Genomic DNA, 26,673 nt, shown 5'->3' on the forward strand with positions numbered 1-26,673 from the left:
GAAAATTAAATATAACCTAAACTTCATTCTACATATATAACATGTACACCCACAATTTAGTGTAACAATTATAAAATATGACATAAATGTGCTTTTTAAAAAAAAAAAAAATCAAGTAGTTATCCCCATAATAAAAAAATAATTATTACCAGTAGAAAATATACAACTTCTTGAAATACAGAAAGGTTCTTTACTACACATCTATTTGCATAGTATAGAGAACACCTTTGTGTACAGCTTATTTAAATAAACATTAAACACATTATTTAAAGCATAGTAGCGGTTAAATGTTTTGTTGTTTGCCACCACGTACAATTTGATGTTACATTTTTTTAAAATGTGTACTAATTATTATACTGTGTAAAGTCAACCCGCTTTTATCACTAATAATTGGTTCCGAACATGACTGCGCTAATCAATTACCGCTAAGTACAAATTATTAATTATAAATTAAATATTTTCATAGACCAAAATCTGTTGGCGACCTTGTAAATATGTTTTCCACATTATTACAGCCCTGTAGACATACAATTACACCCTTCAGTCACCTTTACACTCTTTTAATCCAATACAGTAATGCTGCCTGAGGCTGAGCCAATCAGTGGCCATGATGCTGAACGGCGCACTTTGATTGGTTCGGTCTCATCTTGTGGTTAATTCTACTGTAGGATTTTTAGTCTATTTAACAATTTTTATGCTGGAAAATGCTAATTTTAGGACCAAAAAATTGTAGAATATGCTTTAAAAGAATGAAATAATATCCCAAACTAATCTGCCATATTTTAAGGACAATGTGACGAAGGACGACTATACATTACAGCATTGTCTAAATACAAGACATAATATCCAACTAGTATTTACTTTAATTCTTAGATTTACAATTACATATTTTAGGCTATACACACAGTAATAGTTTTGCAATATTAAAGTGTTAAACGTGACCTGTTAATATTAAAATATGCCTTACTAACGACAGTAAAGGCATCTTTTTTACGTCTTATATTACTGGTCAGTCGAGGGAAATGTCAACTATGTGTAATGTGATTGGCTGTGATGGATCAGAGGGCGGGAGTTATGCTCAAAAGGTACGGCTTTGGGGAATATATCCATCCATCTATTTTCTACCACTTGATATACTTTCAATTTATTTATTTGTAATTCCAATTTATTTGTTATAAAAATATTAATAGTAACTAAATGTTTAGTTAATATATTTTTCTTTAGTTTTAATTTTAAGTCAATTACAATTTAATTGAAGCTTTTGTGTAACCTAAATTGTAAATGAAGGGAATTTTCTTTTAAGAATTTTTACCTAGTACATGAATTGTGTTTCCTAGTAAAACCTTTCTCTTTTTTTCCAAGCCCCCAGAAGTAGTCCTCGGCCTGGCAAAGTCCCTCGCTGTCACAGTGACCCACCAAATCCAAACCTTTTCATCCCCAATGCTGAAGGGTTCAGGTTAGTGATTACTAAAAAGACTTTCTAGTCTTCTTTGGCAAAGCTGTGCTGCTTTTTTCGCTGCTTTTGCACCTCTTGACCTCTACTGCTGTGCTGGCAGAGTCTGTGTGTGCTCATGTAAGTGTGTGTGTGATTTAGTGAACCACATACATACATACATACACACACACACACACACACACACGTAACCATTCGTCCAAAGACGATCCTCATTTCCAAGGCAGAGCTCCTCAGTTTGTTTGTTTTTACCACGCAGCTCTCGAAGTCTCCCCTGCGACCTGCGGAATCAGCTGTTCCCAAACGGCCCTCGGCCCATCCCGCAGGGCCAGGGGGAACACGGCAACCTGAAAGCGCCAGGCAGCGCCCCCAATGATGTCAGGTAGCCCCCAAGCCCTAAATCACCTGCTAAAAAGAAAACAAAAGGCCCAAATCCCCACAGACAAAATACAATATAAGATACTACTGTACATGTAAACACACTAATTAGTACTGCACTCTTTGAGAACTGACGTATACTGAGAGCCAGTATTTTTGAGTACCGATTATTACAGGAGGACCATTAAGATTCTAGACCAGTGGTTCTTAACCTGGGTTCGATCGAACCCTAGGGGTTCAGTGAGTCGGCCTCAGGGGTTCGGTGGAGCCTTTGTCGCGGAGGTCAAGACACACCTGACTCATCTTGTAAATAAAAACTTCTCCCTATCGGCGTACTATGGATACCCCCAAATAATGTTCCCTCTAATTTTCCATCTGATTTGCAGGTGTGTAATTTGTTGTGAGTTTATGCACTGTGTTGGTTTTGTTCTTTAAACGGTTCATTTTGTGCACCAGTAAAAAAAACATATACTTTGTCTTGAATAAAAAAAAAAAAAGTTTAATTTTTCACTAAAGAAGGGTTCGGTGAATGCACATATGAAACTGGTGGGGTTCGGTACCTCCAACAAGGTTAAGAACCACTGTTCTAGACAAATGATACGGCTATCTGTATTTTTTTTATCGAGCTAACCATCCCACAATCATGACATAATCATGGTAACTTGATTGGAAATGTAGTTAGCCCCCAACAGGTTCGCAATTGTTGGAATCCCTATTTACTAGCAATAGGTATGACGCCTCAGTGAGCTTCTGGCACACTCATTTGCTGTATTGACACCGCTACAATGTTGTGTTTCTGTTTAATAATGCTGTCATTCTCTTGATTTAAAAAAAGTCACTATGTTTGACCTGCAAATGAAATTTATAGTGAGGAAAATTGAATTTTTTTAACAAATAGCTGGACAGAAAGGAATATAAAACATGTGACCCTAGGCCAGGGGTCGGCAACCCGCGGCTCCGGAGCCGCATGCGGCTCTTTGTCCACTCTGATGCGGCTCAGCTGCATACTTGCCGACCCTCCCGATTTTCCCAGGAGACTTACGGATCTCAGTGCCTCTCCTAGAAATCTCCCAGGGCAAAAATACTCCGATTTTTACCCTAGCTACTAAATCAAATGCGTGCCCTAATGGCACTACATTTATTGTCCTCTATAGCCTGTACAAACAGCGTGCCAGCCCGGCCACATGTTGTATGTAGCTTTTACTTGCACACGCAGGAGACAGCAAGGCATACTTGTTCAACAGCCACACAGCTTACACGTATAAAACAACTTTAACACTGTTATGATACAAATATGCGCCACACTGTGAACCCACACCAAAAAAGAATGACAAACACATTTCTGGAGAACATCTGCACCGTAACACAACATAAACACAACACAACAAATACCCAGAATCCCATGCAGCCCTAACTCTTCCGGTCTACATTATACAACCCCGCTACCACCAAACCCCCCCACACATGCGTGTGTCAGTGTAAGCTGTGTGGCTGTTGAACAAGTATGCTTTGCTGTCACTTACGTGTGCAAGTAGAAACTGCATTCAACATGAATGTTTGAGCGTACCTGCTCAAACAGCAGGTACGCTGTTTGAGCAGACTGTAGAGGGCGCTAAAAGCAGTGCCATCACGCCCTGAAATTCGGGAGTCTCCCGGAAAAATTGGGGGGTTTGGGAAGAATGACGCTATCAAGCGCCATTCATTCAAAACTTGCGGGCCGCACTAACATTAAATTTTCATATTAAGGTGCGGGCTGGGGCGTGTGTCTGAGACCTCTGGTTAACATAGCACAAAGCAAATTAAGCTTTGGATGCAGTGTTTTTTCATTTTAAATTTTCAAAACATTTTTGTGGCTCCCATTGTTTTCTTTAATTTGTGAAACTTGTCAAAATGGCTCTTTGAGTGGTAAAGGTTGCCGACCCCTTCCCTAGGCAATGAACCAAATTGTAAATAGGAAAATAATATTTATATTATTTGGTGCTATAAAATTAGAATTACCTCACACAGTCAAACGACACAGCAGTTTGTATCAGTCACATGTTTTTTAAAGTGACCCGCATTGAGGCACACAGTGTCCCTCCTTGTGTTTCATAATGTGTCAATGCTTCAGAACTATTTGACCTACAGTATCACTACCATTTTTGAAGGCAAATGATTATCATTGTTCTTATTTTTATTTATTTTTAATTTCGAGGAAGCAGTTGTAAATATTGTAGGTTTAGTTTCCTTTTAAGGCACGTCATCGACATGACTGTATGCATACGTGCTGCTCCTTAGGTTAAAGTTACAATGTACTGCAAACCCAGTGGACTTGCTGAAAGCTAAAAAGGCAGCGGTTGAGAAAAGACTGTTACTGGCGTTAATAAAAATGTGTCTTTTAATATCTTTAATTACACCAAATTAAATATAGTAGCGATAGTTGTGCTGATAAATATTGGTATCAGTAGGGAATATCAGCATCGGTAAATGTTATACATCCCCATTGATAGCAAAGGCATTCTTGTAAGAATATGCAATAATCAATAGCATTTGTGAGCCTAATTTAAATGAATCCCTTTGTTTGCATTTGGGGAAATATTGCATCTCCTATTGTTTTCATTTCATGGACACTTTTTATCAACATTTTATATTGTGTAATTGCTTTAGCTTTTACACATACATTAAATACAGGGCTTCTGCCGGTCGTTAAAAAGAATTAAAAGTCACTAAATGGATTTTGCAAAAAATAAGAACTTAAATGGCATTAAAAAGCAATAAATGTAAAGAAAAAATGCATACAATTGTAGGCCAGGACCAATAGTCAATAAGTCCATTCATGGTACGATAAACTGAAATTAACTTAACAACTTTGCCGTCATCGATAAATTGCTGTGTCGGTGTGTTTCTTTCTTCATCTATGGCTTTCAAAATGGATACAGATACTCTCTGAGCGCTCAAACATGTTACACAGTGGAATTACATGAACAGAGAAACCTCTTGTCACACAATCCACAATCTTTGCTGCAGTATGAGCAGGCGGGACCAACTTGCAATTCTTTTCCACATGTTTTCCAGTGTGTCGTAGTGGTAGCCACACTCACTTTAATGTTGGAGCTGGAACTAATCATTCTGAACTAACGGTTACACTGTGTTTCGAAACCAAAAGAGAAGACGTTTGTGAAGTTGGACTTTGTGAACCTTGAAGATGATGTTGTAACAAGCTGATATGAGACATAATATTCAAACAATCAGAACATACAAGTAATCATGTCCCTATATACTTTTTCCAAATATGTACATAGAAATTATTTTTCTCTATAATTTTCAAACAGTAATTAAGAAATTGAAGCAAAACTACCATAAGGAAAAAATAAACAAAATAAATATGAAACATGTGCTCAAGTTATAACAAAAGAAAGTAGAACAAAAATAAAACAAAAGCATCATATTATATTTTTTCAAATTTTGTCTGATAGAAATGTTCATTACCTTTTTGTTTTCTTCATCATCATTAGTGAACGCTGGTAAGGCCTGTCAGTGGTAAACCCAGAAAGGTGTTTTGCAGCGTGTGCAAAACAACCTCCTAACTTTGCTCAATGGGCATCAACGCGGTGAAATCACACATGCTACTCGCTAATCACAAGTCCGTAATTAAATGCAGGCAGCAGTTAACTGTGCAAAATTTATTTGGCATGACCAACAAAGCAACTTCTGCTGTATAAAATAAATTAAACAGTCTTATGAGCCAATTTCTAATTTGCTCGAGAGTAACAGTTAATGTAAACTCTGCAACTAATTAACATTTTGTCAAAAGCTTACAATTCTGTGCATACAGACAATTGTAAGCTTGTGACTATTTATCGTAACTATCTGCAGTAGGACATGGGCATTACATTTATTTTAAGTGGCATTAAAAAGTGATTAGAATATTAAATTAGACTTGCTGGTACCTGTAGAAACCTTGAAATATGCAATTGCAGAGAAGTAGTCATTAGAGGATCTATCCTTTTTTTTTTTTTTTTTTAAATACAAAGTGTGCAATGCATTGTGTATGGTCTTATCAATTTCCATGCTTACATAAAAATTCATATTGGAAGTGCTGCTATTTATTGCATAAAACACTGTACATATTCTTTACCTTAGAGTCTAAGGTAAAGAATATCTAAGGCTTAGACCATTTAATTTATTTTCTAATAAGTACATTTTCATTTTTAAGCACAAATGAACAGTTGAGAAAGCTTTACTCCTGAAGTCCTAAAATACAAAATAAATGCATGAGATAAAATATTAACTTCATATTAAGATAAAATAAATGAAATATTGTATACAATGAGTTAATATGAACAAAAAAAAATGTTTAAAACAAGACTAAATGAAGTGCAAAAAAAGGCACTTCTCAGTCAACCTTTTACATCAACAATTGTTTTTTTCTGCCACTTTCAACATGTGTTCAAATGACAAAGAAAAAAATACCCCTTACATAAACCACTTTGTGTCAATGGAAGTGATTGTTGTGCTTTTGTGTGAAAATGGAAACCTTTGAAAGAACGGGCCTGTGACATTCTGCTCTAGCGCTTTAGAACACGAACCTCTTGCTCTTGACGCCACTTCTGCACCATGTCAGACTTGTTGCCCAGCTCTAACCTTCTGACTGCATTAGTGGGAATGCATCCGCTTTAAAGGGTCACATGACCTGCGCTTCAAGCACCTATTTACCTCCACACTGCATTATTCTTTAGATTGTGTGCATGTACCTAATTTAATGGCAAGTTTAATAGGCTGCTGTGTCCTCAAAGGGGATCCAGTTTCCACGAGAACGACCGTCTGTCCAGTTTCAAGTCGCTGAGTCGGCATTCAAGCCCTACAGACGACCGAGAAGGTGAGCTTACTTTCATCCACTTCCTTCATGCTCCCTTTCCTAAATCTCTTCTCGTCCCAATTTTAGAACCTTCGTATCCCAAGGGCGACTCCAACAGCAGCACACGCAGAAGCTGGGAGCTCCGCACCTTCATCAGCCAATCCAAAGGTGAGACCAATGCGACATTTGAGTGCACCTTTCCATCGCCACTTCCTGTGTGTTCAGACTCAGTAGCTCGCCACAGCCCGCTGGAGGCGGTCCGTCATTCCATCCGCAAGTTTGAAGACAAGCGCTACGCCGTGATGAAGCAACGCAACATCATCGGCCAGGTCTGCCACACGCCCAAGTCTTATGACAACGTGATGCATGTGGGCCTCAGGAAGGTCACCTTCAAGTGGCAGAGGGGTAACAAAATCGGTAAGACTTTGTTTGTTTTTTACGTCCAATATCAATGTTCTGAGGTGCAAACAAGCTGTCATGTGTTGGTTTGCCAGGTGAGGGCCAGTATGGGAAAGTGTACACCTGCATCAATGTGGACACTGGAGAGCTGATGGCCATGAAGGAGGTTAGTGGGCTCTTAAGTATATCCAAGTTTATATAGTATTGTACTTTGAAAGGATTTACTCTTACAAAAATGGTTGCTAAATGTATATTCTAACCTATTTTAAGCCTCTGGGGACATTGGATTTTACCAGTGGCGGGCCGTGCGTTTCCCACCTAGGCCTTCAGTGATGTCCGACTTCAATGATTACCTCTCAAAATACCATCATTTATGTCACCACATGACCATTGCTGGAGAAATACTATGCAGAAACACATTTACGCACTGCTGGGCATTGTACAAAACGGGTTATTTTCTGGTGCATTTAAAAATCAATAAACCCCTCAGCAATTAAGACATATCTTATGTGGTACTGTCAAAATCAAAATTGCAAAAAAACATTTTAAACGTAAAAAAATAAAGAAATAAAATATCTGAACTCACATTTCATCGACAGCTGAGCGAGCTTCCAGGGTGGGCCGAGATGGTCTCACAAGATGTAGTTTCGCTTTAAATATCCTTCTTGAAAATATATGTGTTGTCTTGTCTAATCATAAAAGATGCAGACGAGGCGTGTTGGCTGAGTTCTTAAAGTTTACTCCACAACGTGCTCATCAAAAACATCCCGCTGCTGGAATGTCTACATTAAACCTAAACGGGGCTACTGCGCATGTTCTTCACTACTGTGGCATGCTGGGTAATGGAGTTCTTATGTTACCTGGCTCATAACATCACTATATATCTGCCTTCGGCCATCTACAAGGCCTTACTGACAACACCGCGTGCTCTGATTGGCTGTCGCAACTGTCTGTCAAATGTTTGTGTCCGTTCACTGACAGTGAATGGACACAAACATCATGTGTTTGTGTCAAAATGGCTTCAGATTCAGCCATTGCTGAATCTGAAGGCTTCTGGCAGATTTGGTACAGCATGGCAACATAAGCTAGCTGAATTCTGATTGGATAAAAACTCTATAAACTAAAAACAACAGCGCTGGAAGGAGCATAATATGACATATACTTTTAGATATTTAGGGAAAGTAAATTAAAAATACCTTTAATCTTTAATTTTGATCATGATTTCTGGTTATGTGAGAAGGCCTTGCTGGCCCTGACGGCACACCACTGGATTTTAATGATTTTCAAAGCAAGAGGATATAAACGTCCTTTAAATTTTTGAAGGGCGTAAAAATTAAGGGTGTTCTGATCCGAAATTTATATAATCAAAAACCAAGTATGGGTGGATATCGGCTTGCATCTAAAATCTCTGATATAAGCTCTGATGCAAGCAGTCCCTCGGTTTGTTTTTCTTGTCCAAAGCTGGACAGCCAGTTAACATCTGTAGTGAATTTCCCCCATTAAACACACACAGTTGGTCTTTTCAAGTCATTTACAAAAGGTAAACATGGTACGCTATAGGCTACTAGGAGCTTGCAGCTACACAGCAGCTAAGCACACAAGCTACACATACGTTATAAGTGTCTTTAATTGAAGTATTTTGCAGTGTAAAAACACAACAGTTGTTTATACAAAGAAGTACTGTATTTTCCGGACTATGGAGCGCGCAGGTATACAAGCCGCACCCACTCAGCGTTAGAAGAAAAACATTTTTTCCCATATATTAGCCGCATCGAACTTTAAGCTGCAGACATGTATGTTATGAAATAAGATATTTACACAGAAAACATTTTAAAATGTTCATTTACATTAACATTGTTTCCAAACGGTGCCTGTAACATTGCAGTAAAATGGCTGATCAAACAAAACAGAAGTCATCGTCAAGGACTCACGAGCTGCGGAAGCTAACTCTCCTATCAGCTAAACAGACTCAATAACTTAATTGTGACGTTTTGGTGAATTTACAGAGAAAATCAGTCATGGTGTGGTTGTTTGTTGACGATTGTGGTTTTTGGTTGACGATTGTGGTTTTTGGTTGAGAGTATTAAAAAAACAAGAAGAAAAAAAGGAACACAGGAAGGAAGATGGCCCTAGGTCAGACCTGGGCATTCTGCGGCCCGCCGCATCCGGCCCTGTCCGGCCCACTTGAGGCCAATTATAAATTACAAAATAAATTTAAAAAAGTATCTATGTCGAGTGTGCAATACAACAGTGCTGCTTTTGTTTTGAAAATCGTTATTTGTATTACTTCCGTGTGGACGTATGTGTGTGCGTGATTGTGAGTGAATGTGAACAGCTGCAATTACAAAATAAAGTTGAAAAAACATCTATGTCGTGCGCGCAATACAACTGTGCTGCTTTTATTTTGAAAAGTATTATTTATGGGCGTGTGTCCGTGTGTAACCTGCGAGTGAAGGTGCACATGCAGCGACAAGTGATGCACGGTTTACACCCGAGACGCTAAAAAGAGAAAAGTTGATGAGGAATGGCGTGTTTTCAACAAGACATGAACTGCAAAGCAACGTTCCCTCTAAGGTGCGTGCCTGCGCAATTGCGCACTGCTTAAGCGTCCGCTGCGCGCAGCAAGTATATGCCGCGCACCAAATCAAATCCCATCTGAATTCTAAACAAAATAAACATATTTATTCTATGGAATTTTGCAATGCAACTTTGAGTGACAGTGACAACAAGCGGCCCTAACGGTGTTCGTCAACACCGTTCAATTGAACACCGTTCAATTATTGTAACGTCTATCGAGATGCTTCGAGGACAGGAATTATATCGATCACTTTATTGAGCAAAACTGTTTATATTCGGACATAACCACACCAAAAACATGAGTAAAACAATTCTATCTCGAAAAACTAGTCATTTTCTGCCGTACAAACCAGGCCAAAACCAACTTGTCATCTGTCACCAACACGCATAGCACTAAACCACTGGTGCGTTTATGGCCACACAAAAAGTCGGACAACTCAAACACCACACAAAGTTACACTATGACTCCTCAGTCATACGTGTGCTTATTTTACTGTCATTTATTATTAATGTTAATTTATTTATATTAGTCATGGAATGCTGTTACACACACTATGTTGAAGTATTACTATTATTATTAATTATTATTATTATTATTATTTATCTTACGGTATATATCAAAAATAATATTGAGCAAAATTTAATTGAAATATTGTCGATGTGGCCCTCCAGCAGTGCTCGGGTAGCTCATGCGGCCCGCGGTAAAAATTAATTGCCCACCCCTGCCCTAGGTACTAAAAGGAGTAGGGATAAGAATTAATAAGCTAATGCTTATTGCTACTCCTTTTCAAACATACAAAGGGTTTATTATCATCAAGTGTAACGTAGTATTCACATGTTTGTTTGAAATAAAGCATTCATTCATTCATTATTTTTCTTGTTACTTCAGGGCAATGTCAACTATGTGATTTGCTGCGCTGTTGAAAATGCTTAGCTTAGTGCAAAAATGTTGTAGAATATTCTTAAGAAATCCAACAAAAAAATTTTGATGATTATTTGATCAAAATGCCTTCAATGTGTTCAAATGAAAAATAAGAACACTTTATGTTTGATGTTTTTCTTTGGGGCTGAAGTTGATTGAAAGATTGGAGGAAAGCAAAACAATCCAAAATACTTTTGTCTTTCAAAAAATAAGGAACTTTTATGTCCAGTTGGTCTTTGGGGCATTGTGGAATACTTGCCAGTGTATCTTACACCTGTGAAAAATTGGACATTGAAATTCTAAAATATGACAGAAAATACCTTTTTAGGAAAATTGATGGCCCAAATACAGAAAAAATTTACTGAAAGGCAAAAAAATTGCCTTTGTCCTCTGAGGGTTCAAGTTTTTTCCAGGATGGATCAAACTAATCCCAAGTGTTTACTTTCTGCATCATTAGATCCGATTCCAGCCGAACGACCACAAAACCATCAAGGAGACGGCAGACGAGCTGAAAATCTTTGAAGGCATCAAGCACCCAAACTTGGTGCGCTACTTCGGAGTGGAGCTCCACAGGGTAAGACGCTCACAGCCGACACTCCCCGCCAATGTTCCTCAAATTTTTCCTGTGTCTGACCAAACACACAAACTCCCTGAGCAGTCAGTGGATCACATGTGGGCAACATCAGGTGTGCACACAGTGGCCACACCAGCAGCACACCTGTCCCAAACCTGACATGTTAACAAGTTAAATGTCTTATTATTATAATCAAATGACAACAGTCATTTATAACAAAACAAACTTGTTTTTAATGAGCTATGTACTCGTATTGTATGTCTAAGTGGGGGTCATGCTTTGAAAAGAATGTGCACCCTTTTCAGAGATCACATTTAGTTCCCCTTACAACATTACCATGTTGCACAATGAGTAAGCATGGGATACATTTTACATTCCTGTAACTTTCTGTCTGTAAAATATATCATTACAGTTTATGTTAGCATAAGTCTAATAACAGAATTGCATGATTATTATCCACAAATGAACATTCCTAAACCATGACAGTAGAATAAGCACACATCTGAATGGGGAGTGTGAGTAGAGATGGACATGAATATGTTTTTTCCGGGGCCGATACCGATTATTAGTAGTCAAGGAGATCGATAACCGATACTTGGAGCCAATATTAATTTGCAGTAAAATGTAGCTGAACATGAATAGTATACGTGAGTAAACAGCTGGACATTATTTTTTGGTAATGTTGGACCAGTAGTGACATCATGTTTAATGTTGCACTAATGATGTAGTGAATTTAGCACCAAACCACATCTGGGGAATTCACACACACCTTTATTACGTGTGTCTAAGAGGAGCATCAACATTTGCATTTCAAAATATGGGAAATCTGCTCATAATTGGTAAAAATATGGGATTTTTCTACATCACAATAAATTGCAAGCTTATCCATATTACAGCAGTTTATGGATTTTAATAGTAAGGTTAGTGTATGAAAACCTGAAATATTGGTTGGTAGATTGAAGTTTACTTTAATTAAAGGCTTAGTGGCCACATGCGTGGACAGCACCTTTTAGCTCTTATTTCAAAAATTGTGTACACTACCGAATTGGGGTCTTATGGCCGCTTATGTGGACACTTATACTGGTGGTGTCAGAAGAGTATAACATACAATGGAATTTGGCAAAAAAAAAGTGTAAAAATAAGAATTAGCATGTCACTAAACATGAAGTACCGGTACACATTTGTGTACTTATGGACTAAGTACATCATATCAAAAGATGATTATTTTTTAATTTTTTTTGTCATAAGGAAATACAATCATGTGTGCTTACGGACTGTATCTCTGCATACTGTATTGATCTATATTGATATATAATGTAGGAACCAGAAATATTAATAACAGAAAGAAACAACCCTTTTGTGCGAATGAGTGTAAACGGGGGAGGGAGGTTTTTTGGGTTGGTGCTCTAATTGTAAGTGTATCTTGTGTTTTTTTATTTTGATTCAATAAAAAAAAATAAAAAAAAGTTTTCTTGTGCGGTCCAGTACCAATCGATCCACGGACCGGTACCGGGCCGCGGCCCGGTGGTTGGGGACCACTGCTCTATTCCACCCATAAAATTCCAATAAATAACCATCCAAAAAGCACCAACAATACACCATTTACATTTTGCGACTTGAATATTAACCAAGTATTAGTGATATTGTTATTATAAGCGCTAACGCACACAAACTGTTTATAGCGCCACCGTGATCACTAGCTTTGTTGACATCATCGGCAGGTGAGCTGCTTCCTCGCCTCGGTGCGCGTTAAAGTTTATTGTAGTTTATAAATCCTGCCTCTCACCTGGATAGTAGAAGAATGAGGACGTAATCCGCCACGTTGGTACACTTTGACAGCCAATTTAGATCCGATAATGGTATGAAGGACATGAAAAGACGCTTCGTTTCACCCCCCTTTTCTTCGCAAAGATTATGAGTCATTTCTTCATCTAAAGGGGAATATAACACAATTTTATAAATCAGCATCCTAATGACAGCAGACATCGTACAGTAAGTGATGTCTTATTATGTATGTTGGCTCTCATGAATACTGCAGTGAGTAATATAAGTGGTGTTGTCGAAGGAAAAGCGAAAGTGGTGAAGCGTTTTGGAAATGAATGCGCCACATATGTTTAAAATGATCAAAATACATATTACATGTTATTATAAATGTACCTGTTACTACATGACATATATACTTAGAGCATGTATATAAAACCTTAATGGAGGTGTTGGGATGTTTTAAGCACTTTATAGGCAGGATTAAGCTGACTTTTGATTGCATTTATTTACTAGTCAGAATGCATTAGAAAATAAAAACGAGTTCTTGTCTTACATAAGGATTGGGAATGATAGGCAACATTTTAAAAAAATAAAATAAAAGTGCACTTCCCCTTTAAGCAAACTAGCAAAACAAATGGTTAGCTGCGTGTGAGTCGAGCTGGAATTTGCAGTTTATGTGGTGTTGGAGTTGTCCCACTTTTTGTGTGGCCCTAAATGCATCAGTGGCTGACTCTAATGAGTTTGTGAGCGCAAGTTATATGTTGGTATGACGCAGGGTTGGTTTTGGCGTGGTTTGTACGTCAGAAAATTACCAGCTTTGCTTGATCTTTTTTTATTTTTTTGCTCTCGTTTTTTTAATGTGTTTATAAAAAGTGTTGCTCCATGAAGTGTTCGATGGACGTCCTATCCACATAGCGCCTCGACAGACATTACAAAAATTGGACAGTGTTTCCACCTGTAACTCAAGAGTTGCCTTAAAAAAAAATCGTACAAAATATATTTTGTGTTTATTTTGTTTATTAGTTTTGGTTGGATTTTATTTTGCTTCCCACCACTCACCCCCTCTGCGGCGTCCACCCTTCAGGAGGAGATGTACATCTTCATGGAGTACTGTGACGAGGGCACCCTGGAGGAGGTGTCCAGGCTGGGCCTGCAGGAGCACGTCATCAGGCTGTACAGTAAGCAGATCACCACCGCCATCAACGTCCTCCATGAGCACGGCATCGTCCACAGGGACATTAAAGGTCAGCGACCTCTGCGCCACATTCTCCCCCCCCCCCCCCCCCCCCTCTCCTAACAGCAGCGCTCTCTCGTCAGGAGCCAACATCTTTCTGACGTCTTCTGGCCTCATTAAACTGGGCGACTTTGGCTGCTCGGTCAAGTTAAGAAACAACACCCACACCATGCCGGGCGAGGTCAACAGCACTCTGGGGACAGCCGGTAAGACCACTGGTGGGGGCGTGTCAGTGTGGCCTCATCGTGTGATTTGCATAATTGGCTATGTTGCGTGTATTTTTTTAAAAAGGCTAAAAAAAAATGTTCTGAGAAAAAACAGAAATGCGATTTTTCCCTCCAAAATTGAGAATGCGATTCAACTTGCAATTTTTATATTTAATACATAAAATGCATAAAACTGGGAAAATAAGGAGTGAAGGAGGACATGTTACTTTTATACTGTCAATCAACATATTCTTGCCTCAAGGTGCCACTTATTAGAGCACTATGCAAGAATTTACTTTAAAAATATTTGGCTTTATGCAGACAGACTCAGAGCTTTTGTATACATCAGGGGTCTCCAAACTTTTTGATTTGGATTGGCTAGAATTTCCTACAAATTATTTATTTATATTATATATATATATATTCATTATATTATACATATTATATATATATATATTATATATATATATAATATATATATTATATATATATATAATATATTATATATATATCTAGAGTTTCCGTATTGGGTTAAAAAAATTTGGCCGGGCTGTATGTGTATGTATATATATATATATATATATATATATATATATATATATATATATATATACATCCACTACCGTTCAAAAGTTTGGGGTCACCCAAACAATTTTGTGGAATAGCCTTAATTTCTAAGAACAAGAATAGACTGTCGAGTTTCAGATGAAAGTTCTCTTTTTCTGGCCATTTTGAGCGTTTAATTGACCCCACAAATGTGATGCTCCAGAAACTCAATCTGCTCAAAGGAAGGTCAGTTTTGTAGCTTCTGTAACGAGCTAAACTGTTTTCAGATGTGTGAACATGATTGCACATGGGTTTTCTAATCATCAATTAGCCTTCTGAGCCAATGAGAAAACACATTGTACCATTAGAACACTGGAGTGATAGTTGCTGGAAATGGGCCTCTATACACCTATGTAGATATTGCACCAAAAACCAGACATTTGCAGCTAGAATAGTCATTTACCACATTAGCAATGTATAGAGTGTATTTCTTTAAAGGTAATTTGTTGAAAGGACTAGTTGGTACAATCCCTGGGGACTCTGCATGGCAGGGGCGTCCTCCTCCCTGAGCCAGGCTTGCACCTGACCGCATACCTAAGTGAGGCTAGGTGACACTGCTGGGAGGTTTTTCCACCATTGGGACACATCTTCAGTTGTGTGCCCCAGTTAAAGTTAAGACTAGTTTAAAGTTATCTTCATTGAAAAGTACAGTGCTTTTCATTCAAAAATAAGGACATTTCAATGTGACCCCAAACTTTTGAACCGTAGTGTATATATATTTATTATATATATATATTCTGAGCGCGATGATGTCACGTTATCGATGGGAAAATACATTAATAGACAATATGATTTGCCTGAGCGGCTAGAAGACCCCGAGAGTAACAAGCGGTAGAAAATGGATTAGAAAGGACAGATTTTTTAAAAATAATTATATATGTATATGTATGTATGTGTGTGTATATACAGTATATATTGGAGGGGCTGTAGTTTGGTGACCCATGGTCTACATCATGCTCTTAAACTGAAGAAATAAAACAATGCAGTGATTATAATGTAATCATAATATATAATATTTATGCAAGTAACCATTTAAAAGGACATCAACTTTTATTTTTCATTACTATAGAATTGTTTATCCTTGTACTGTAATTGGAAGGTAAATAACTTTGTTATCCTTAATAAATAAATAAACATAAAAATAAAATTGACTCATACCCGTGAGAAAAACTTTAATTTAAAAAAATATTAAAGCCCCACTCAAGAACTTTCAGTTTTGGTTGATTTTGGCGGCGCCAGTGGACTAAAGTGGTAGTGTTTTGCCAGAAGAAGAGTCCATGGCACTCTCACATATAGCCATACTTGCCAACCTTGAGAACTTTGAATTCGGGAGATTAGGAGGTGGGCGGCGTTGGGGTGGGCGGGGTTTGGTGGTAGCGGGGGTGTATATTGTAGCCCGGAAGAGTTAGGGATGCAAGGGATTCTGGGTATTTGTTCTGTTGTGTTTATGTTGTGTTACGGTGCGGATGTTCTCCCGAAATGTGTTTGTCATTCTTGTTTGGTGTGGGTTCACAGTGTGGCGCATATTTGTAACAGTGTTAAAGTTGTTTATACGTCCACCCTCAGTGTGACCTGTATGGCTGTTGATCAAGTATGTCTTGCAGTCACTTTCGTGTGTATGCAGAAGCCGCATACAACATGTGACTGGGCCGGCACGCTGTTCGTATGGTGTAAAAGCGGACGCTAAAGGCAGTACCATCACGGCACGCCCTTAATATTGTTGTCCGGGTGAAAATCGGGAGAAATTTGGGAGAATGGTTGCTCCGGGAGATTTTCGGGAGGGGCACTGAAATTCGGGAGTCTCCCGGAAAAATCAGGAGGGTTGGCAAGTATGCATATAGCATCAAACTGACATGATGTCCGCTGTAATGATGGCACAAATATTACGTCTCTAATGGCTATGCTGATGTTAAATAGCAGACACTATCAAGAAATGATCTTGGATTGTGCTACAAACATGACGCTACTACTAAGAACATATCGGGGCGGATGGAGATCCAAAGCAAAGAAAGACCGGCGGGGGAGTTTTATTTCAAAGGAATTAGTGTGGTGGCTATTTGTTCCTACCATGCAAATTTCCCATAGCTAACATTAACATGATCATTTTTGATTTGAGCATCAAAAGTCACTTACTAGTTGAGCAGGAACAGAGCCAAGGCAGCATTGGCCGAAAATCCCTCCTCTTTGAGCTCACGCCAGCGAGTGAAAGTCAGGCCAATGTTGATCCTTGACTGTCTTTTTTTTGTCTCCTCAGACAAAACTTTTCGTTTCTTTGGTTGTTTTGGAGCGTCGACCATGATAGCAGGAAATGCACTTAGGTGTTCTTCTTCTTCTTTTACTTTTCTAGCGGCACGCAGGCGAATTCAGTCTTTTTAACGAATGGGGAGTGACGTGTGCCGTAAAGCAAGTCTGCGCATTTGTAGTTTTTTACGTGGCAGGGTTCCTGCCACCCTTCTCAAAGTCGCTAAGTGAGAGTGATCCAGATCCCTCAGGCCATGACAGAGGTGTCATTCAACTGGTTGTAAGTCCATGTGTCATCCCCAAAGTTATGAAAATATTTTATGAAGGTTGAAAAGTTACTTAGTGCTGCTTCAAACATCTTAAAGTGCATTGTTTTCCCAGTTGGGAAAACAAGGTCGACGTTTTCTTTTTGTTTGTTTTCACGTAATCACGGCATTCTCGCTCTTTGGTCCGTGTTGATGGGCTCATATTGCCTATCCAATTAGAAGCTGAAATACGGCCAAAATGGGACATTTGGCTTTATAATCATATTTCTTTCATCCTAATTTTTGTTACTTTGTGGAACTTCTTACTGGCGAGTTGCGAGGTTGTTTGTACGTGCTCTCTCTGTGTGTAAAGGCGTTACTCCGCTTAGTTACTTCTACCCTTAAATAAACACGCTCAGGTGCTGAGAGCCATGCAGAGTGAGAGGAACAAAGGCGAAACTCAACAATTCTGATTGGCCAATATGTCTGTCACTCAAATGCCGGAGAAAACAAAAAAACCTCAGCCTCTTATCGCAATAATTAAAACCTCAATGTCGATGAATCGTGCAGCTTTATACTAGGACAAATCTGTTATTGCTACCCTATCTTTTTCTTATTAAGATGTTTTGCTGCCAATGACAGCGGTACCTCAGTTGTTGTTGATAATCCGTTCCAAAGGATCTGTTGAAAACCACATCGTATAAAATCCAAATACATTTTTGCAGTAAGAAATCATGCAAACTCAATTGATCCGTTCCTGACACCAAAAAGTGTTAACATATAAAACTATTTATAGAGCATTATCATACTTTTACACCCAGAAAAAAATCCAAAATACATATAAATGATGAATGAAATAGATTATTGTTTAATATCATTTGTTGGTTGGTTGTACTTTTCTGCAACTCCTTTTGTTAATCCAATAGTGTTTATTTATCCAAGTGCTTTCCAAGAACTTGTTTACATCAACTGATGTCATCACACGCATGTGCGAGACAGCTTCAAATTCACACTTTACGTGTTCTATTAAACTGTCTGGTCGTCCGTCTCCTCCCTTTAACGTCCGTCGGAATGCAAGGTGGAACTGGAGGCCATCCGAGCACGCCGGGTAGATTTAAAGTGACGGTTGGCAAGCAGCACTCTTAACACCAGAAACTTCCATCTCTGCTCTCAAGCGCCATCTTCTATTAGCAGTGTGTTGCAATCAGTGACCCTCTGGAAACATGGACTCTGTATTTATTGCGCTCTGACTTTGAATGTCGGATTACTGTATTCTGTAACTTTATATGGTGGATTATTTTGCAGCCGTAAAACAAGCACAAAGACCGTATCACAAATGTGTGTTTAATCGTACTAAAACTGAGACGGTGTATGAAAACCAAGACTTATGTTTTGCCCAAACCGAGATACCACTTTATTTACATTTTGGAGAACTATTCACATTGGACAGCAACAGTATTTTAGCAAGACATTTCACGTGCACTTGAGATCGAAGATCGAGATCATCTAAGATGGACTCATGCAAAGTGGAAAAGTGTTCTGTGGTCTGACGAGTCCACATTTCAAATTGTTTTTGGAAATATTCGACATTGTGTCCTCCGGTCCAAAGAGGAAAAGAACCATCCGGATTGTTATCGACGCAAAGTTGAAAATCCAGCATCTGTGATGGTATGGGGGTGCATTAGTGCCCAAGGCATGGGTAACTTACGCATCTGTGAAGGCGCCATTAATGCTGAAAGGTACACACAGGTTTTGGAACAACATATGCTGCCATCTAAGCGCCGTCTTTTTCATGGACGCCCCTGCTTATTTCAACAAGACAATGCCAAGCCACATTCAGCACGTGTTACAACAGCGTGGCTTCGTAAAAAAAAAGAGTGCGGGTACTTTCCTGGCCCACCTGCAGTCCAGACCTGTCTCCCATCGAAAATGTGTGGCGCATTATGAAGCGTAAAATACGACAGCGGAGACCCCCGGACTGTTGAACGACTGAAGCTCTACATAAATAAAGAATGGGAAATAATTCCACTTTCAAAGCTTCAACAATTAGTTTCCTCAGTTCCCAATCGTTTATTGAGTGTTGTTAAAAGAAAAGGTGATGTAACACAGGGGTGAACATGCCCTTTCCCAACTACTTTGGCACGTGTTGCAGCCATGAAATTCTAAGTTAATTATTATTTGCAAAAAAAAAAAAAGTTTATGAGTTTGAACATCAAATATCTTGTCTTTGTAGTGCATTCAATTGAATATGGCTTGAAAAGGATTTGCAAATCATTGTATTCCGTTTATATTTACATCTAACACAATTTCCCAACTCATATGGAAACGGGGTTTGTATCTACTCCAGGCAAAATATTAGAAAGCAGCTCGCTTGTAGTGCAAACAACAATAAACATGGTTAATGACGACCTCTTTGATTATGTCAATCAAATTAATGTGACATTTTAATCCCCCATATATTTGCTCATCTTGTGGCCTACAATTCATATTTAATAACCTGTATATTCCTGTTTCCCTCCCCTGATCAGCCTACATGGCACCTGAAGTCATCACCAGGGCAAAAGGTGAAGGCCATGGAAGAGCAGCAGACATCTGGAGTTTAGGCTGCGTCCTCATTGAGATGGTGACAGGAAAGGTAACGTCTTTTCTGCACACGCTTCCAACTGCAACGTGTCGCACGTTTGATCTCAAAGTGCCTTTGTCTTCATGCGAGCATGTGCACTATTTTGTTTCCATGTGCAGAGACCCTGGCATGAGTACGAGCACAACTTTCAGATCATGTACAAAGTGGGCATGGGCCATAAGCCCCCCATCCCGGAGAAGCTGAGCACAGAGGGCAAGGACTTCTTGGGCCACTGTCTGGAGAGCGAACCTAAACGACGCTGGACTGCGAGTATGCTGCTTGATCATCCCTTTGTCAAGGTGCTCGCTTCTTTTACCTTCTTCTACTTTTGGAACTACCTTCACCATAGCTCAATTTAAATCACATTATAACGGGACTGTGTGCGACTCTAAGCACTATGTAAATCCAATCCTTTATTGTTATTATAGCTTGTCATTACAACTCCTTACAGTAAATCCTGGCCGGGCCTGCCTATCGCATAAACACACTAAACCAAGGCTGTCAAACGTACAGCGAACATGTTTTATCCGGCCCGCGGGATGAGTTTGCTAAGTATAAAAATTAACCTGAATTTTTTTAATGAAAGAAACAGCTGATCTAAATGTGTCCACTGGATGTCGCAATAGCAATTCTTTGTATCTTTGTAGACGATGCTACATATGTACAAAATAAACCACATGTTAGTACAGCAGTCGAGGAAAATGATCAAACTACATAAATAACATCCTGTAATTTGATTTTGATATTATTTTTTTTATCTTGATGCAATGAAAATTAACACCAATGAGTTGTCTGTCTATCTGTGTTGGCCCTGTGATGAGGTGGCGACTTGTCCAGGGTGTACCCCCCCTTCCGCCCGAATGCAGCTGAGATAGGCTCCAGCACCCCCCGCGACCCCAAAAGGGACAAGCGGTAGAAAATGGATGGATGAATGGAGTTGACTGATGAACCTTATCACATAATTTATTCAAAAAATCTAAATAACAACAAATAAAGTATGTATGCTATTAATCGCAACAGGTAATTGTAAAAAAAAACAACAACATTGTGATTTGCACAATTTCAGAATGTGTTTGTTCTATTTTTAAACAAAGAAAACAATCTGAAGTGGTCTTTATTTTTAAGTTATCGTGCCGTGATTTTACCAGTCCGGCCCACTTGGGAGTAGATTTTTCTCCATGTGGCCCCCGATCTATAATGAGTTTGACACCCCTGCACTAAACTCTTGTTTAGGGCCACGACCACTAGGGGGCCACATGATCATGGCCTAGGCCAGAGGTGTCAAAAGTCGTTTTCACTGAGGGCCACATCGCAGTTATGTGTTGCCCCGGAGGGCCGCTTCTAACAGTGAACACTATTACTACACAAATTTTAATGCATTTTATTAGTAGATTTTTTTAAAAACTAAAATGTAAATAAAAATATGGTAAATTGCAATAATTTCACCTCAAAATTTTGTGTATTTTACTGTAAATTGAAAAACAGTACTGCTCTTTTTATGGTATAAAAAAATGCCACTCAGTTGCCAGAATTTTACTGTTAAAATTGACATTTGTTTTTTTACTGTAAATAAAAAAAAACTAACATTTTGGCACCTAAGCTGCTAGTTTGCAAATCAACTGTAGATTTTTGTCTGTATTACTATAAAAGCCACAATTTATTACAGTAAAAAAAAAAGTAGGTTTTTTTCATTTAGAGAAAAATGCTGTAAAAACCACAGTACATTTCACAATTTTACCATTAAATCTATTGCTACTTTAACATTGCACAATTTGATGGATAACTTTCTTTGAAATCATTATTATTTATTTCTATTTTAAAAATTGTTTTAACGTTTGATATTATATTTTTGCATAATTAGATAACATTTAAGTTAACATCATTTGCGATTACATGGAGTAGTTTTTTTTCCCCTCCCAAAATAGAAAGAAATACATTTAGTAAGAAAAGTTACAGTACTTTATTGATACATATTATTTCAAGGCTTTCGAGGGTCAAATAAATTGAAGTGGCGGGTCACGAGTCTGACACCTGTGAGGCTTTTGCCAAAAAAAAAATTATTTCATTTAAATCCGTCAGTTAAAAAACTACGTCATAAGTCACTTTTGCTGTCAAAGTTCAATAGTAAGTTCACTGTTCACTCAACACAGTATGCACTCATAATATCATTCAGTTCACTTTCAGTTTATTTGGAACATGCATACAATACAATGTAATGCATCACATATTTCCAGTTGTTTCATTACAGCGTGTCCGAAAAAGAGTAGGAAGAAGCAGAAATTATTTAATCCTACCCCTTATCATATAGCAGTTTTATCCCATTTCCTTTTTCTCTGTTTGTAACAGAACAGTGGATAATTAAAAAATATACCATAAGTAAGTAAACAAGTATTAAATAGATACTAACTTTATTTATAAAGCCTTTTAAAAAAACAACCACAGTTGAAAAACAAAAGGCTGTACACCACAAACAAGTAAACACACAACAAGCAGAGAAATACAGGCAAAGGACAGACTAAAATATATCATTTAAAACAGAGGTCAAATACACACACACACATATATACACATATAAAAAGAGCAACTAAAAAACATATCTTGTTAGATAAAAGGCAGTTAAAAATAGTTTAAACAGTTCAAAGTCTCATGCTGGGTTGAAAGCCAGTTAACTAAAAATGGATTTTTAAGAAGGGTCTTAAAAGTAGCCAATAGTTCCAAAGATTAAAGTACCAATGATTGTCTCACACACACTAGATGTGGTGAAATTTGTCCTCTGCATTTGTCCCATCCCCTTGGGGAGCAGTGGGCAGCAGCGGCGCCGCGCTCGGGAATCATTTTGGTGATTTAACCCCCAACTCCAACCCTTTGTTGCTGAGTGCCAAGCAGGGAGGTTATGGGTCCCATTTTTATAGTCTTTGGTATGACTCGGCTGGGATTTGAACTCCAACCTACCGATCTCAGGGCGGACACTCTAACCACTAGGCCACTGAGATAAGTAATAATCATCTAAAAAAAACAACAAAAAAAAAGGTTCTAGATGTTCATCATAATTGTTCTTTGTACTGAACACTTGTAGTCTCTTAAACTGAATCAGATTGGTGCTTTATTTGATTTCTTTTCTTAATACCTTCCATAATGTATTTATTTATGATTTAATAATAAGGTATTATGATTATTATCCACACAACGTGATGAACTGAGACATAAACATGTAACTATTGCGGGTTTTCTGATCGGGTTATCATGTTAGGAAGACTGGCGTGTGTGTACAGTGCCCGATCTGATGACAGTGGAAACATGCAAGAGAAAACTGGTTTACAATCGCATCATCGAGATATGCTAATCCCATCTTTAAAAAGTAAGACACTTTTATTAAAGTTTTTACCGTACAAAAAGCATGTAGTGCTCTAAAATCTCTAGAATTGTATGTGGGCTCTGTACCGAGGATGTCGTTGTGGCTTGTACAGCCCTTTGAGACACTTGTGATTTAGGGCTATATAAATAAACATTGATTGATTGATTGATTGATAGAAGCGTCTGACTTGGGCTATGGAAAAGAAGCACTGGACAGTTCCAGAGTGGTCCAGAGTCCTGGTTTCAGACGAAAGCAAGTTTTGTATTTCATTTGGAAGTCAAGGCGCTAGAGTCTGGAGGAAGGCTGGAGAGGAGCAAAATCCAAGTTGCTTGAAATCCAGTGTGAAGTTCCCACAGTCAGCAATGGTTTGGAGAGCCATGTTGGTGTTGGTCCACTGTGTTTCATCAGGTCCAGAGTCAATGCAGCGGTGCACCAAGAGATTTTAGAGCACTACATGCTTCCATCTGTTGAAAAGCTCTATAGAGATGATTTCATTTTCCAGCATGATCTGGCACCTGCCCACATTGCCAAAACCACCAGTAACTGGTGTACTGACCATGGCATTACTGTCCTTGATTGGCCTGCCAACTCCCCTGACCTGAACCCCATAGAGAATTTGTGGGGTATTGTGAAGAAGAAGCTGAAAGACACCAGGCCCAATAATGCAAATGAGCTAAAGGCCGCTATTGAAGCATCCTGGGCATCCATAACACCTCAGCAATGCCACAAGCTGATTGCCTCCATGCCACGCCGCATTGATGGCAGTAATCCGTGCAAAAGGATTCCCAACCAAAGTACTGAGTGCATTAATTGACATTTTCAAATGTTTGATTTTGTTTTGCTGTTATAAATCTTTTTTTTTTTACTTGGTCTAAGGAAATATTCTAATTTTTTGAGATAGGATATTTGAGTTTTCTTAAGCTGTATGCCATAATCAGCAATATTAAAATAATAAAAGGCTTGCAATATTTCAGTTGATGTGTAATGAATCCAGAATGTATGACTTTTTTTTTTTTAAATTGCATTACAGAAAATAAAGAAATGTATTACAATATTCTAATTTACTGAGACAGTCCTGTATAGTATAATATATTTGGGAGGACTGTTAAGTGGAGGAGACACAGACATCAGCGTGGATCTATGTGAGCTTTTTTTTCCAACTCACATGTAAGCAAAATACGCCACAGCATCAATTCCGGTCCTTCAACAATCGCTATTTCTTCGAAATCAAAATATATATTTATATATTACATATAACCTATTATTTGCGCACGTTTGAAAGTGAGGCACCGAAAATTTGGTCGTCTTAAATAGACTTTGATGTTGTGATGAAATATCCACTTCCGCTGGCGACTGCGTCTTTCCAAGCGCACACGAATGACGTAGCTCGCCTGAAGCTAACGAAAAAGCCACATTCGGGTGGCATTGCGTTTATTTGAAAAGATCAGATTCCAATCTGATTCGAACTACCTCCTGATGTGACCTGAATCTGATGCCAAAAGATCACATTTGAAGCACTTTGGAGCGACAAAAAAAATCAGAACTGTCACTTGAGGGCATAAAAAAATCAGATTTGGTGTGCAGTGTAAACGAGGCCAGCAACAGGGATTAGGTTTCGAATGATTTGCCATATGAAATAGAAACACAAACTGAAGTGGAACCATTTAATAGACAGCTGAAACACTGGCCGTAAGAAAAGCAATCACGTAACCACAGAGTCTGAATCAGAAAAGTCAATATATACACACTTCCATGCACTACCTGTTGATGTCGCACCCACGATTCGCAAGTAAAAAAAACACTTTTCTGCAAGTTAAACTTTTAGTAGTAATATTCCACCCTGCCTGAAACATACAGGTTAACTTACAGGTTGAGCTTGTTTCCCCTCTTCTGACTGCCATTTTACTCCCCACCCGGCTTCTTTTTCTTTTTTCGTTTTTGGTGGACGGCACCATGCGCAATTAAGTGTAGCTCTAATGGCCTTAAATTGACTCAGCAACACCACCTGTTGTGCAATTTATGGGTGTGCCGAGGGCAAGTGTGTGGAATATTACTGCCAAAAGTTTTTGAAGAAAATAGGTTTTATACTTGCTAATGTTTTTCTGTTTTTTTACTTCAGAAATTATTTTTACTTGCCAGTTGTCGGCGTGAGTAAAAACCTTGTGTGTTTGGAGTTTTGGAATTGATTTTACTCCGTAAGTAAATGCATTATTTTGTCCTAATGCTCATTTATTTCTGTTGTAGGTGTGTACGGATGAGGAGTGACAACCTTTGTGACCTTTGGACTTTGCGAGCGTGGACAAGTAGACGTTTGGGCTGAAGACTCTTATTTTCAGTGTCCATTGAGCGGTTCTTTCTTTGTGTATCTATGGACTTTATGTATATATTGTAAGAATAGCATCTACATTCATGCTTGTATAAACAATATTGTAAAGTAATTATTGACAACTTTGTTGTTGTCACCGACCTGTGAAATGGCATTGAACTTTACTTTTTTGTTTTGTTTTGTTTTTTAAACTAATGGGTGGGGTGGGATTGGGGGTGGTACCAAACCGTATGGCACTTTTAAACTGTTTACCCAAAGGGGGCAGTTAGTTGAGTGGAGCAAGGAAGAATTTTATTTCAGTGGAATTTTTTTAAGGGGCTGAAAAACTTTGCTGATTGAATAGAAGGATCGCCGCTTTGTCCTTTTTATGAAATGAACACCATCCAAATATTCAAATGAATTTATTTCTTTGTCAAGTGTTCCAGGAAGGATTTGTTTCTATTCTTTATTTCTTAATTTTTTGATTTTTGCCGAGGAGTAAAAGTCAAGTCGTTCAAGTGACCGCGATGCAGCCCTGATGAAGATGAGGAAGAAGGCCTGCCTCCGCTCACTGCTGCTCTACACACAACTTACTGTACACACACACACTCAACACGTGGTCCTCTGCTGCTCTTAGTGTTTGCTATGTACAAACAATATTAATAAAACATTTTTTTATTAAAATAAAACAGGCTTGTTTATCATTTTGTAATCCTATGTATTAGACATATCACACCAATGAAGTGACTATGATTTTTGCCTGAAAATGTTCTGTTTGGCATCTGAAATCTGAGAAAATAGGACACTTTTGTGGTTACACCAAGAGCCCACTAGACGGCAGCAAAGTGAGACTTGCCTTAAAGGCCTACTGAAATGATTTTTTTTTTATTTAAACGGGAATAGCAGATCCATTCTATGTGTCATACTTGATCATTTCGCGATATCGCCATATTT

At 38.4% G+C, this 26,673-nt stretch overlaps 1 protein-coding gene across 4 annotated transcripts in view; it reads left to right on the forward strand.

The window, feature by feature from the left end:
- The window catches only part of map3k4 (mitogen-activated protein kinase kinase kinase 4), a 54,471-nt gene extending 28,034 nt beyond the window's left edge, over positions 1-26,437 (forward strand). The window contains exons 16-27 of one of the 4 annotated variants that reach the window (XM_062058330.1): positions 1,363-1,456; positions 1,713-1,835; positions 6,607-6,689; positions 6,756-6,836; positions 6,894-7,085; positions 7,163-7,233; positions 11,024-11,140; positions 13,989-14,148; positions 14,222-14,344; positions 19,965-20,071; positions 20,179-20,358; positions 25,659-26,436. In XM_062058330.1, coding sequence (XP_061914314.1) covers positions 1,363-1,456; positions 1,713-1,835; positions 6,607-6,689; positions 6,756-6,836; positions 6,894-7,085; positions 7,163-7,233; positions 11,024-11,140; positions 13,989-14,148; positions 14,222-14,344; positions 19,965-20,071; positions 20,179-20,358; positions 25,659-25,679 — 1,352 coding nt within the window. In that variant the 3' untranslated portion in view covers positions 25,680-26,436. Of the gene's footprint in view, positions 1-1,362; positions 1,457-1,712; positions 1,836-6,606; positions 6,690-6,755; positions 6,837-6,893; positions 7,086-7,162; positions 7,234-11,023; positions 11,141-13,988; positions 14,149-14,221; positions 14,345-19,964; positions 20,072-20,178; positions 21,880-25,658 lie in introns of those variants that run through there. The other 3 variants (XM_062058333.1, XM_062058329.1, XM_062058331.1) reach the window with 3 other exon arrangements.
- Positions 26,438-26,673: the final 236 nt, after the last annotated feature.

Source organism: Entelurus aequoreus, linkage group LG09 (genome assembly GCF_033978785.1).
Source record: "Entelurus aequoreus isolate RoL-2023_Sb linkage group LG09, RoL_Eaeq_v1.1, whole genome shotgun sequence".
Lineage (NCBI taxonomy): Eukaryota > Metazoa > Chordata > Actinopteri > Syngnathiformes > Syngnathidae > Entelurus > Entelurus aequoreus.